Source organism: Rattus rattus, chromosome 7 (assembly GCF_011064425.1).
Source record: "Rattus rattus isolate New Zealand chromosome 7, Rrattus_CSIRO_v1, whole genome shotgun sequence".
Lineage (NCBI taxonomy): Eukaryota > Metazoa > Chordata > Mammalia > Rodentia > Muridae > Rattus > Rattus rattus.
In genome coordinates, this window is record NC_046160.1 from 73,144,696 (window position 1) to 73,158,637 (window position 13,942).

General features: G+C 41.6%; 1 protein-coding gene across 2 annotated transcripts in view; it reads right to left on the bottom strand.

The window, feature by feature from the left end:
• Positions 1–2,287: 2,287 nt before the first annotated feature.
• Positions 2,288–13,942, bottom strand: part of Tgs1 (trimethylguanosine synthase 1) — a 39,133-nt gene continuing 27,478 nt past the window's right edge. For both annotated transcript variants that reach the window (XM_032907814.1, XM_032907813.1), the window contains 4 exons: positions 13,388–13,531; positions 10,552–10,768; positions 9,597–9,675; positions 2,288–3,379 (listed from right to left, as the gene is read on the bottom strand). In XM_032907814.1, the coding sequence (XP_032763705.1) occupies positions 3,248–3,379; positions 9,597–9,675; positions 10,552–10,768; positions 13,388–13,531 (572 nt within the window). In that variant the 3' untranslated portion in view covers positions 2,288–3,247. The remainder of the gene's footprint in view (positions 3,380–9,596; positions 9,676–10,551; positions 10,769–13,387; positions 13,532–13,942) is intronic.

The window sequence follows — 13,942 nt, forward strand, 5'->3', positions numbered from 1 at the left end:
ACTATCAGATATCCATATGGGTTGGGTGAAAGTCAATTGAACTCCTCTGACTTATACTATAGCTAAGTCCGTTTTGCCAGGTGGCTGATGCCTGCTGGAACAAGCCTTGTTTCTACACCTTCTCTTTACCTACCGGGGCCACACAGCTCTGCAGTCTGGTCAGGAGAGGGTCTTTTGTACTCTTCCCAGACTCCCCAGGTTACTGTGTTGGAGGGGGTAATGCTCCGGCTGGGGACTGGTTCTAAGCACTGGGAGTGGGGGAAGTCAGCACATCAGGGATCTGTACAGGCAGGGCTGTTTTTATACTTCCAAACCTGCCAAGTGTTCATCACCCTGCTGGTAAGGGAGCTCTGATGTCAAGTCTTCAACGGGGGCTAAACTTAGTTAGCACTGAGCCTCATGGCAGGTAGCTTGCTCTAGAAACTGGTCTACCGCAGTCTTCTGTCCCAGTGTCCTAGTTAGGGTTACTACTGCTATGATACACTGTGACCAAGAACAAACTGGGAAGAAGAGTTTACTTGGCTTATCCTGCCACATTGCACACCAGCACGGAAGGACGTCAGAACAGAAATGCCAGTGTTGCAGGAGGAACCCAGGCAGGCCATGCAGAAGCCACGGAGGAGTCCTGCTTACTTGTTCATCTTACTTTGACCACCAGCCCCGGGATGGCCTCAGCTACAATGGGCTGGGTCCTCTCACGTTGATCACTAATTAACATCTCACAGGCCTGCCTGCAGCCTGTTCTATTAAGGCATTTTCTCGGTTGCAGTGACTCGAGCTTGTGTTAACTGACATAAAACTAGGCAGCACAGCCGGGGCTACTGACCTCTGTTATCGTTTATTATCTGATGAGGTCTGAGGTCTGCTTCCACGTACTGCTGGGGCTACCTCTCCCAGCTCTTCCTCTGCGTGAGTCCATCCCTGCGCGGTCTCTCATCATAAGATGGCAAAGGGCTGAATGCAGATACGCTAGGTTGACTGTCCCATGCTCTCAGCTTTACACAGTGAGTTTCCTCTCCAGATGGCATCAGAGTGAAGCTCTGTGTGGGCTTCCTGACCTGAGTGCTGGAGAGTGAACTGAGGCCCCCTGCATAGCAGTACTCACTCTTAACCACCCCGAGCCATCTTCTCAGTCCTGGGAAACTCTTCTCATAATAGTCTGTGGCTGCAGCTGTATCTAATTGGGTTTTCGTCATTTTGGTTCACCGTTCTGGTTTTCAACAATTTCCATCTGCCTCACACTCTTGCTGTGCCGACTTCTCTTGTTTCTGTCTTTGGAAGACAGTCTGTTGACCTTAACCTGATATTTCTGCTTTACTGGGTCACATGGCGGCATACTATAGACTGCAATCTTAACAAACCTTCAAAAATATTACCTTGTATATTCCATGATTTCATACCGACTTCACGATGACTAAGTAGATAGATGAGTGCTGGAGAGTTAAGAAGCCACATATTTTAGGGACTCACAACCACTTGTAACTGCAGACCTGACACCCTCTTCTGGCGCCTGAGGGCATCTGTATAGGCAGCACTCCCACATACACACAAAGCTTTAAAAAGGAATTCTATTTAAAGCAAAGAAATAAAGTTTGAGATAAATATGACTAAAAGCAAGTTTAACTTTATTGAAGCAATTTGGTCTTTTTATCAAGACTGAAATGTACAAAAGCCTAGCAGTCCAACTGCTAGAAACTTACCAACAAATATCTGTTCAACAGCAAATATTGTAAGGAAAGACAGTATGGAACAATCCGTAATGATAAAACCATAAAAACAGCCTGTGTGCCTCAGTAGGGAACTAGTTTATATGCACATGTAATAAAATACAAGACTGCCGTTTAGAACACGAGGTAGATTGACATGTACTGAACAGAAATGGCCTTCCAGACACTGACAAGCCAGGTGCAGTACTGGAGCCAGAAGGGTTAGGAGCTCAGTCACACAAAGGTTGAGGCCAGCGTGGGTTATGTGAGATTATCTGAAAAAACAAACCATACCAAAACAGAAATGTAAAAATATTGATTAAAAAAAGCATCTTGGGCTGGAGAGAGAACTTACTTCTGCTTCCAGAAGACCCAAGTGCATTTCTCAGTGCCTACACTTGGCAGCTCATAGCCACCTGTAACTCCAGCTCCAAGGAATCCAACACTCTCCCTGGACTCTGTGGGCATAGTGGGTACAGTGCACGCACACACCTACATACACACGTACGTACATACGTGTACACACACACACACACACACACACACACACACACACACACACACACACACACACCTTTCTCAGATATATTTCTCTCACAAAAGCATTTATTTTATATACTATCCATTACGTATCCACAAAGGGAAGGCAATGAACGAACAACGAGTGCATCATGGGAAAGTGCACCAGAGCATACTGCTATAATGCAATCATTTCTCCAGAAGAATTAACAGGGGACCAATGGGATGGCTCAGGTTATAAAGCCTGATGACCTTAACTTGATTCCCAGGAACCCACATGGTGTAAGTAGAGAAGGGAACCCCACAAGTTGTCCTCTGACCTCTACACACACACACACACACACACACACACACACACGCGCATGCACATACAGACAAAATAAAAATGTAATAAAAAATTAAAAAGGAAAGCATTGTTAACTGTGATTAGCTTTAGATAGTTGAGTAAAAGGTAGGTAAGGTGGTGGGAACTTTACTTTTCTTGTTTTAGCATTAAATTGGTAACATTATTTCAATAGGGGTCAAATGTGTAGGTAGAACTGCTTTGTTTTTCTTTGCATTTGAAAAAACCAATTATTATTTACACAGACACAAAGATGATAAACTAAAACAGTTAAAGAATGAAAACACCCACAACCACAGATGCACTTAATGTAAGCACAGGGATATGCCTAGACTCTTTATGATGTTTATTCTGAGGCAAGACAGCATGTAGCCCAGGCCAGCCTTGAATTGTTATGCAGCACAGCATGGCCTTGAACTCATGATCTTTTTCAAGGGCTGGGATGCAGGCCCCCACCATCACCTTGTCCTGATGCTGTTTTAAAGTACAGAACACAGATCAGTTAACATTACCAAGATCTCAAACCACTTCATTAGCATTCTTTAAAGCTCAGCTTTTCATCACATGCACACACAGTATCAAGGAGCTTAGGAAGACCTTCCTCGTGTCTCCCACTCGAAGGCCGTCCGTCCGTCCATCCATCCATCCTCTCTCCACATGATCTCTGTGCTTTACAGCATCACGCCTCAGCACTTCGAAGTGCTGGTCTTCTGATCAGGTCACCAAAATATGCAGTGATTGTCTTTAACTTGTTGTTAAGAAAGTTCTGTTCTATTTCTACTTGTCCTCCAGGCCCAGCCAACGATGCCACCTGCCAGGAAAAACACAGAAGTCATGCACAGGAGCAGGACTGACTGACTGACTGATTTCCTTCTTTTGGCACGCTCTCGTTAAATAGCTTTGGTTGGCCAATTCCCTATATACACCAGGTTGTCCTCACTTATATCCTGCCTCTGCCTCCTAAAGTTAAACGTATCCACTACATGCTCAGCAGAAACATGACTTTCAAAACACAGTCTATACCATCAGTAAGAGGAAGACTTTTAATGTAAGTCCTTCATATAAAGAAGCATCTTGTTCACTGCTACCGGCAACGTTATGTATTTTTTAGTAGAAACACTTTTTTTGGATTCTTTAGACATGAGTCATATCACTATGCTATGTCATTCTAAAGATGCCACCTCTCCAATGGTCTAAACGAAAGATCTGGAGGAAGAAAAAATGGACGGAAACTGCAATGTCTATTTAGGACAGACATTTAAGAATGTACTTTCCTAAGAAGCTCATTTTTTAAAAAAATTATTATTACTTAGTTGTTTTCATTGTAAATGGAGGCCAGCTCTCCCCTTCTTCCACTATGTGGTTCCCAGGAATTGAACTTAGGTCATCAGGCTTGGGGCAGGCACCTTCACATGCTGAATCCTCTCACCTACACCTAACAACTATCATGCTATCATTTTCACTCTACTCTCTCAATTGCTCAATGATGATGTTTACTTGGTGTTGCGTAGAGGTGACACTTTTCTAATTATCTCTTTTGTGGTCTCTATCTTTAATTACTTCCTCGACCCATTGTTCTTTTGTGTCATTTTGAATTTTAAATATATTTATGTGTGTGTCTGTATCAGTGATTTGAAGCTCTACAAAATATAGCAAGTGACTCAAGGAGCTAAAACAAAAATGCCAATCAAATAACTGGGCAATAGGACTAATTCGCTGCTAAGGAGCCTTTTGCTTTGACAACACTTGCACTAGTCTTTGTGACATTTCAAACCAGCAAATAAGAACCTTAAGTTCTTATACAGGTTAAGCTCACTTTCATCCAGCAGCCAACATTTAAAGAGATTTATTGACCCTCTAAACAATCTTATTTATCAGAGATTAGATTACCAGATTGGTAAGATTCAGGAAATGGGGGATAAAGTGGACAGGCCTAGGCAGGAGTCAAAGTGGTAGAAGGGAGTCAAAGATGAAAACATTTTATCCATGGATAATTAGGCCATATTCAAACTTAACCAGCTCCATTTTCCTGCACATGATAAATAGGAATAAAACTTAATCTACATTTAAACAAATCTTTGTTTTCTAAGTGACTGGTAACCAGCTCTCCAGCTTTGTCCTTTACTAGTTACCATAATCTGATCCCAGACAAACAAAGGCTGTTCTTAGTTTAACAACTTAACAAAGCATCATAGACCCAATATCAGGAATCCCCTTCAGTTTTAGTGTCTTTCTGGAGAAAGGACACATATGCAGTACAGTGATGCACAACACTGCTTTAATTCTCTATCAGAAAATTCATAAGACAAAGGCTTGAGGAATTCAAATTCATAGATAAGAGGGCTAATAAAGATTATCAAGTAGCTACACTTCTCTATCCGCGTAAGAATAGTTGATCTAGACACCAGGGATCTAGCAACCAGAAGCACAAGAGAAAAAAAACAATGGCAGGTAAGCCCCAGCAACAGTGTCCTCTACTTGGTCCCAATTCGTAGCACTCCATTTTTTCTTTTTTAAAACCAAACACAAAGGACCAGAACCGATATACAGGTATTCCAATTTAAAGTACATCAACTAATAGTGTGTGGGCACATGGGCTGCAGTAGTCGAGCAGACAACATGGGGCGGCTCTCCTATCCTGTTACATCAGGAAGGTTTTTGGCCCAGTCGAACAAAGACTCTTGTGTGTTTGCATCAGGAAACAAACAAAGGACCACTCGGGGAAGTCTCATCTCTGCTTCTTCCATGTTCAGGACTCAGGTTGCTGAACTGGGCAGGATATACCTTTACCTGCTGAGATATCCTGAAAACCACAGACATTCTTTCACAGAATTTCTTTTGCTCACCTGTCACTTCAGTTTCTAATCATCACCCCCAATTTCATGGTGACCAAGCTCTGAGGTACTTGGTGAACTTTGTTTCATGGTAACCAAGCTCTGAGGTACTTGGTGAACTTTGTTTCATGGTAACCAAGCTCTGAGGTACTTCGTGAACTTTGTTTCATGGTGACCAAGCTCTGAGGTACTTGGTGAACTTTGTTTCATGGTGACCAAGCTCTGAGGTACTTGGCGAACTTTGTTTTCTCAGCAGTGATTATTCCACCCACGGGATGCAGCAAGTTGCTAAGGTGCTAGCAGAATGGCTGGGCAAATCACTAAACTTCCTCAGCATATTAGGCTCAAAACCTCACATGCACACTTCACAGTGTTGGAATAATCCAATAAAATAGGCACTGAAGTCTTCTCAAGAACCCAGGAGCACTATCCGCCAGCTGCCATCCTGGTCTACGATGTGGCAGTTATTTCAGAAGGCAGAGTGAGCGTCTGTATGCCGAGTTGTAAGGCTAGTTATTCTCAAGTTCAACAGCCTCGGGTCGACAGTCCCTCCACACACCAGCCCCACCTTCAGCTCTCTTTATGTTTCTGGGTCTTCCACCTGCTCGAACGACTTTACTACGTTCACCACATGAATATAGTGTTAAACTATATTTCTACTATTAGTTTAAATTTGAATATTTTGATATGATCTTTCATTAATTCTAACATTTAGAAACTAGTAAGGCTCTAATTTTTCACTTCAAAAAATGCTAATGAACTAAATTAGGTAAATAATTACCACTTGACAGTATCATTTAAGAGGCATTTTATTGGTTAATAGTTTTAGTTACTCAGTACTATATTCTGCATAGCAAGTGTTTAAAATGGCTGAAGAAAATGGTCAAGTGCACGTGCTGATTGATCCTGAGTTGATTTCCAGCATCTATGTTGATGGCTCACATCTGTAACCCCAGTTCTAAGGGATCTGATGCCCTCTTCTGACCTCCATGTGTCACCCCCATCTACATTCCATATATTCAGACATACTCAAGAATTTTTCAAATAACATCCTTATCCATTACCTATCTACCTTCCTACCTATAAACCAATGAACATAAGCTATAGGGGCTGAAGATCTAGCTCAGTAGTTAGCAGCCGCCCATTCCCTGAATTACATATGGAACAGAATTTAGTTGATACTGTGCATTGAACCCAGGGCCTTATATATACTAATAAAATCTACCACTTAGCTATACTTTCAGGCTCCTACAGAAGGAACTTTAAAAGCCAAAGAGAATATAGATGCTTGGAATAAAATAGGGTTTATCAGGATATACATCTAAAAAGGCCATGGAGGCTGGAGTTACACTTGAGAAGCGTCAGGTGCTATCTGGTAGAGGGCTACAGGTTCATCTTATTTTTATGAGTATGGATGAGTATTCTGCATGAATGTCTGTGTACCACATATATGCAGTGCCTGCAGAGGCCAGAAGAGGGTGTTAAATCCAGCTGTGAGCATGTGGGTGCTGGGATTTGAAGCCCAGCCCCTAAAGAGTAGCCAGTTCTCTTGGTTGGTGGGCCCCCTCTCCAGCCCCATGTTTACTTTAACACAATGCAGGGCTGCTGCTCAGTGTCGCCCTGCTATGTGCACCGGCATAAATGTGATCAAAGTGCTTAATCTGAACCGAAGAGTCTAGTTACATGTTTTGTATGGTTTTGAAAGCAAACAAGGAAGAGGAGTTACTACACCTCAGGGGCTGGGAGGCCTGCTCTCATTGTCTCATGCCTGGTCAAAAACAAACCTCTTCATGTTAAGGGAGCCCATGCACAAGGATTTCAAATACAAGCAGTATCTGAAGCCGCTGCATGCAGCTCCCGTGGGAGGACTAAGATATTGAGAGGCATCCCTCTATACTGTATAGGCTCCCTCCTTAAAAGAAGATTCATGTTTGCAAAGTAGGGTGACTCCAGAGCTAGTGCTGCCCAACTCTAGACTGCTAAGGGAGAGGAATGAAGGAAAGCAGCATGGACAGGCACCATCACTACTACCACCAGCAGCAGCAGCAGCAGCAGCAGCAGCAGCAGCAGCAGCAGCAGCAGCAGCAGCAGCAGCAGCAGCAGTGGCAAGTCAATTCAACTGTGGATTCTTTCCATCAGACCCAGGTCCTTGGGTTTGTGTGCTTTTGATAGACACCTATTTCCACAGAGCCTCCCACAAAAAGATGTTTTGAACAAATTAGCTGTGGTTTTACAGTGCGTGTTTGAATAGCAAAGGGTACATGTTCTAGAATAACTCCAAAAGAAAATGGGGATGAGAGGTCAAGAAAAGAGCAAAGCCAGAAAAATACTTCCCCAGTTACAAAATCAGTGGGTGACATCTCCTACATGAACAATTTCTAAGACAGGCTCTATCTGCATACTCAGTTTGACAGTGAGTAGGACATAGCATGACCTCTTTGAAATGGAATTGATGTTGGCTGCAGAAACATTTATGGAAAAATGCAGCCTTGATTCAGACTGCAGGCTCATAATCAGCTCTTCACTCTTTCAAACTTTTATTACTCAATCTCTTTTCATTGTGAAAACCTCACACAGACATATTTTCTGTTTAAAAACAAAAAAGTAACTTCCTACTGCAGTTTATTTCATCTATACTTCATACCAAGCAATTTCCTTTATCATTTTCTAGTGTCACTACTCCCTCTAGAGGCAGAAGCACAGAGGACCCAGGAAGTCCAATACTGTTGTGCTTGTGAATGGTGTTCCTATGGGTACTCACATACAAGTGGGACACGAGTGAATGAAAATGTGCACACATGCCACAGAGGCCAGAGGTTGACAGTAGGTGTCTTCCTTTGTTTAACAAATGAACCACATCCCCAGCTTCTACAAGTCTAATGCTGACAGGTTTTAAGGACAAAAACAAAAGTAAAAAGCAAGCTAATTTTTCTTTGTGTCAAAAAAAATTTAATCACTGAATTTTTCATACTAAAATGTGGTTTCTCGTCAGGCAGTGTTGGCACACGCCTTAAATATCAACTCTGGGAAGCAGAGGCAGGTGGATCTCTGAGTTTAAGGCTAGCCTGGTCAACAGCCAAGACATGGAGAAACCCTACTTGGGGAGAGAGGGTGTAGGTAGGTGTGTGTTGGTGTGTGTGTTTCCCCATTGCTACGAAATACCCAAATGAGTTTGTCTAAATGTACTATTAAGGACCAGGACCAGTCTACCGGATCATACGGCCTCTTAGGAGATAGTTTTGGAGAACCGTGGGTGCCCAAGTCTAGAAAGCAGTTACATAAGTAACAGACAATGGGCTCAATGTGGAGGCTGACATAAGACACTCGCAGCCCCAAAGAACTCGAGTGACATCCACATATGCTATCTTGGGAGGCTTAACACTTGGCCAAGTGGATTATTAATACATGACAGAAGGCAAACAGAGTTTAAATTTCCTCTAATTCAGTCTAAGTACTCAGCTTTTCACGTGCTCTTTTTATAACCCAGAGACTGTCAACTATGGAGCACACTGTAACTACTTGGAAAGCTAAAACAACTCTGTTTGGGTCTCATCCCAGAAAATAAACCAGAGAATTTTTCTTAGGTCAGCATTATCCTTAGTGGATTAGTGGTTAGAGAAATCTATTCAACCAAAACTATGAGACTCTTAGATAAGACAGAAAAGACACAGGTAAAATACATACACTTAACTTTAAAAGAAAAAAGTAAAGTCTAATACACTAAAAGCATACAGTGGACAAGATGAGGTAGTCAGGTGCTTCAATAAAGGACAAGAGATGGTGAGGACAGAGAAACTGTTCCTGGGCAAGTAAAGCCCACTTGTTTCTTTCTCCTTGCTACTCCTGTTTTTGCTCCGGTGCTGGAATTATGAACCACTCCACCTTCCTAAGATCTGGTTTCTTCAGCTGGACTACTATTTCCCAGTACAGAAAGCACAGAAAGGCGGGTTGGACGGATGCCATGCAGCATCTATAACACATCACTGGTCATCCTGTCAACCCATCTTCATAAAACCCAAGTGATATCATCTGCGTCTCCTCAGGAGCTGTGGTGGGGAGGGATGTACAACACCAGTTAGGGGCTTCTCACAGCAGGTTCTCTGGTAAGGAATTTCAATTGCCCTGTATACTTTCCTGTCTATTTTTTTCTAACAGCTAAGTAGAAGTGTACAGAATTTCCTCAGTAATGCTTACCTGGTCAACATCAGCATTTCTTGGAAGAAAATAAACAATATTATTAGTGATCTTCTGGGAAAGCCTGAAAATTTCAAAGGTGAAGAACAGTTAAGGATAAGAAGCTACATTTCTGAGTGAAGAGATGTTTATTACCTGTCACTAACCAAGTACATTTGTAAGCGATGAAAAGGTACATATGAAACCCAAAGAGAGAGATATGTGATCCTGACAGGTTAAGTGATGAAGCTGCTTTAGCAGAAGGCCCTGTGAGTTGAACACCATTGCCCAGACTCAAGGCTTCTAACTCCAGATAACAAGTCCACCTACTGATCCTCAAGGCGGCTCTGGGCACTCGGCTGTGCAGCGTCTATCACGAATCAGCAGCCACTCTGCCAACCCATTCACAAAACCCTGGGAAACCACTCTCTCCTCCATTCCCCAGGAGCTAGGGCTGCTCTCTTGCTTTATAACAGCAAAATTTAATAGTGACAATGGTCTCAATACATCTATAGATGGTACACCTATTGATCACCCAACACACAATTTTGACAGTTGTTTGTAAAGTTTTCGTTATTATTATTACAGTGTATACACATGTAGTTCCTGGGTATAGCAGAGGAAATTCTCTTCTTGCATCTCTATGTGGGCTCTGGGACTCAATTTCAGGTTGCCAGGTTTATGCAGTGTCTTAAGAGTTGAGCCAGCTGGAAGGCTGTGCATGGTTCTTTGTGTAAAATACAATGGAATTTATCAAATGTGATGAACATACTTTTTCTCTATTCTGAACTCTTATACACACACTTCCACACCACCCATGTGCATGTATCGTGTGCACGTGTACACACACACACAAACACACACACACACACACACACACACACACACACACACACACACACACACACACACACACACACACCTGCCCCTTTCCTCTCTGCAAGCATTTATATACTATTAGGACTTCAAAGGATATCCATCAGGAGACATCATTGTCCTAATGTCAAAGGTCTCCGCAGTGGCATAATCTGGGCCCCCCCACGGTGGACTCAGGAACACAACGTCAGCCTTTAAACATGGAGCCAAGAGCAGGAAATCTCCGCAGATAAACTCTATTTTATCTGCTATCCCATAAACTTCAGCATTATTCCGAGCAAGATCAATTTTAACAGGGTCGATATCAATGGCAATCACTAAAATAGAAAAAGATGACAATGAGATGGTTTTCTGAATAAAACACCTAAAAAAAAAAAAAAAAAAAAAAAGACTTAAGAGACACATAGCTACACACAAATACAGTTTTAGTTAAAACTTGTAAATGGCCTTTGAGGGGAGGGGTGGAAGCAGCTGTGTTCAGTGAGCAGTAAACACTTATAAACGCTACAACTTGATGTAAAGCTAAATGCTGGCCTTCGGAGAAGACCAATCTCCTTGAAGTGGGTTAATGCTCCCACTCCCCCATGGTGTCAGGGAAAGGCTGTCATCACAGCGCTAGGGAGAGCCAGTGATGGCTACTTGCTTCTCTTCTCCTCAGGGAGCAGTGTCTCAGCCTTCCCCATGCAGCAATCCTTTAAAACAGTTCCGCTTGTGGGGTGGGCCCAACCACAGCATCTTGTTGCTATTTCATAACTGTAATTTTGTACTGTCATGGATTGTACTGTAAATATGTGATTTGCAGGGTATCACAGGTTGAGAACCGCTGCTACAGAGGGAGCTGACACTATGGAACTAGCCTGCCTTTAGGACACATCATACGTCTTCTTTACCAAATGCGTGCTAAGCTCCATAAACCCTGCAACAAACCTTTCCAATGAAGAAATCTAGGCTAATCTTAGATACTCACGTTCTTTCATATTTACAGAGAATTTCCAGCCTTGCTTTATCAGGGTACAGATAGTTTAACCACTGTCTTATGACAGAAAGGGATGTGTTTGATAACTTCTGAGGAAAATATTTTCAGGCAATACATACATACTATGGATACATGTACATATATGTATCTATATGTATATATGTATGTATGTGTGTGGCTTATTTGAAAAAAAAAAGAATTGTGAAACACTGAATTAGTGGAAGACAAGAAAATAATTATTGATCTGGTAAACTGAGAAGTGCTTTTATTTAGGTCACTCTGAGAGGACATACACTTGGCAAGTGTCACGTATGCCTGGAACACAAAAGGAGTAGAATCAAGGTCACAGCTCATCTGCTCCGGTCTTGAAATTAATAGGCACATTCAGTCCATCATTCTCTGACTTCTATAAACTGTTTCCAGATTCATATTTTGCTTTCTCGATTCACTTCTAAAAGTTCATATAAATTAATGCGATTCTGCTGAAATCCACTAAAGTGAAAGTCACCATTCACTGGTAGGTCTAATAAGATAGTGGAGTATCTTTAGACTATGACCTGGGTATCTTCAGTATCTAAAGCTCTGGTATATCACAGACATGAGTCACAAACCCAGTACACTGCAGGTAAAGGCTCTACTAGGCTAAACCTTCAGTCCTAGGCAGTTATAAAAATTTTTTGGGGACAGGTTATGGTGTCTTTGTAGTTCATTTCAGTCTCAAGTTTGCAACCTTCCTCCTTGTCTCCCCAAGTACTTGTATGTATCACTATATTCCTTGAGAGCATCCATTGATTTTCACTTTTAGTTGTGAGCTTAGCCTTTAATGGCTGAGCCAACTCTCCAGCCCTCCACTAATTTAAATAGCATTTATCTACCTATCTACCTATCTATCAATCTATCTACCTACCTACCAATCTATCATATATCTATCATCTATCTACCTACCTACCTATCATCTATCAATCTACCTATCTACCTATCTACCTATCTATCTATCTATCTATCTATCTATCTATCTATCTATCTATCTATCTATCATCTATCTACCTATCATCTATCTACCTATCTATCATCTATCTATCATCTATCTACCTACCTACCTATCATCTATCTACCTATCTATCTATCTATCTATCTATCTATCTATCTATCTATCTATCATCTATCAACCTATCTATCATCTATCTACCTACCTATCATCTATTTATCTATCTATCATTTATCTACCTACCTATCTATCTATCATCTATCTACCTATCTATCATCGATCTATCTATCTATCTACCTATCTACCTACCTATCTATCTATCTATCTATCTATCTATCTATCTATCTGTATCTATATCTATCTATCTATCTATCTATCTATCTATCTATCTATCTATCTATCTATCTATCTATCTATCTATCCATCCATGTATGTATGTATGTAATGGTAAAAGCCCTTGCTCACTGCAAAAGTTTTAGAGCTTTAGTGTTTTTCAGCTGTAAAGCATCCTACGACTATATGAACTCAATGTGTTCTTCAAAGTTGAGTTATATCAAATGTCATAAAGCTACTGAGTCGGAGATAGAGCTTCTTCTCCCTATCCGTTACTCTTGGGTTCTAAGAAGCATCATGTATGATTGTTTTTATAGGCTTCTAGAATCTTGGCTCCAGAGATTAGCAGGTGCATCTGTATGATCCTGTGCAATTACTTCATCTTTTTATGCCTCCGTTTAGCTGTGAAATTAAGATAGTAAAAGACATAATTTATGACTGTTGACTAAATAAATACATATGAAATATTTGCTAAACATATGCAAGATTACTAAACACTGCAAGCTATAGCTTTAAATACCTGGTATAAAATTATCAACTACATATTAAATTTCATCCTCAAAGATATGAACAAAGGCAAACATATTCTCTGCACAAGTTGGAAATGACACTTTTTTCTGTCATAAATGACTACATTACCTCTTTTTCCTGTCAAGGCAAACTGAATGGTATTTCCTCCAACCCCACAGAAAGCATCTACTATGATGTCACAGTTGAAGGACTGACTGACGCGGCCAGCAATGTGCTCAGCAATCTTCTCAGGAGTGACTGAAAACCAGCCCTCTGCAAAGGGAGAACAGCCTGGTAAAATGTGCAAGTCCAAGAACCCAAAGAAAACATACTGCACGAGTTTAAAAAAAAAGACAAGCCAGAGCGATGGCTTAGTGATTCGCTCAGTCATAAGCTTGGACTGTTCCTGTAAGGGACCAGTTGGCTCCATGTCCACACTGGGTCACGATCACCTCTCACTTGAGCTCTATGGGATCTACTCCCTCTTCTCTCCTCCATTTCAGAGGCATCCCCACACATGTGCACCTAAGAATACACATTGCCTGGCTTTAGAGAAAGGCCTACAGAGCTGCTAATTCCCGATGCGTCTGTACGCTATCTTCCACATTTCTCTGGTAATCGGTCAGAACTGCGATTTTTCTGGTTGCGGCACTAACTACTGCTCATCAGCTATGGGAATCGGCA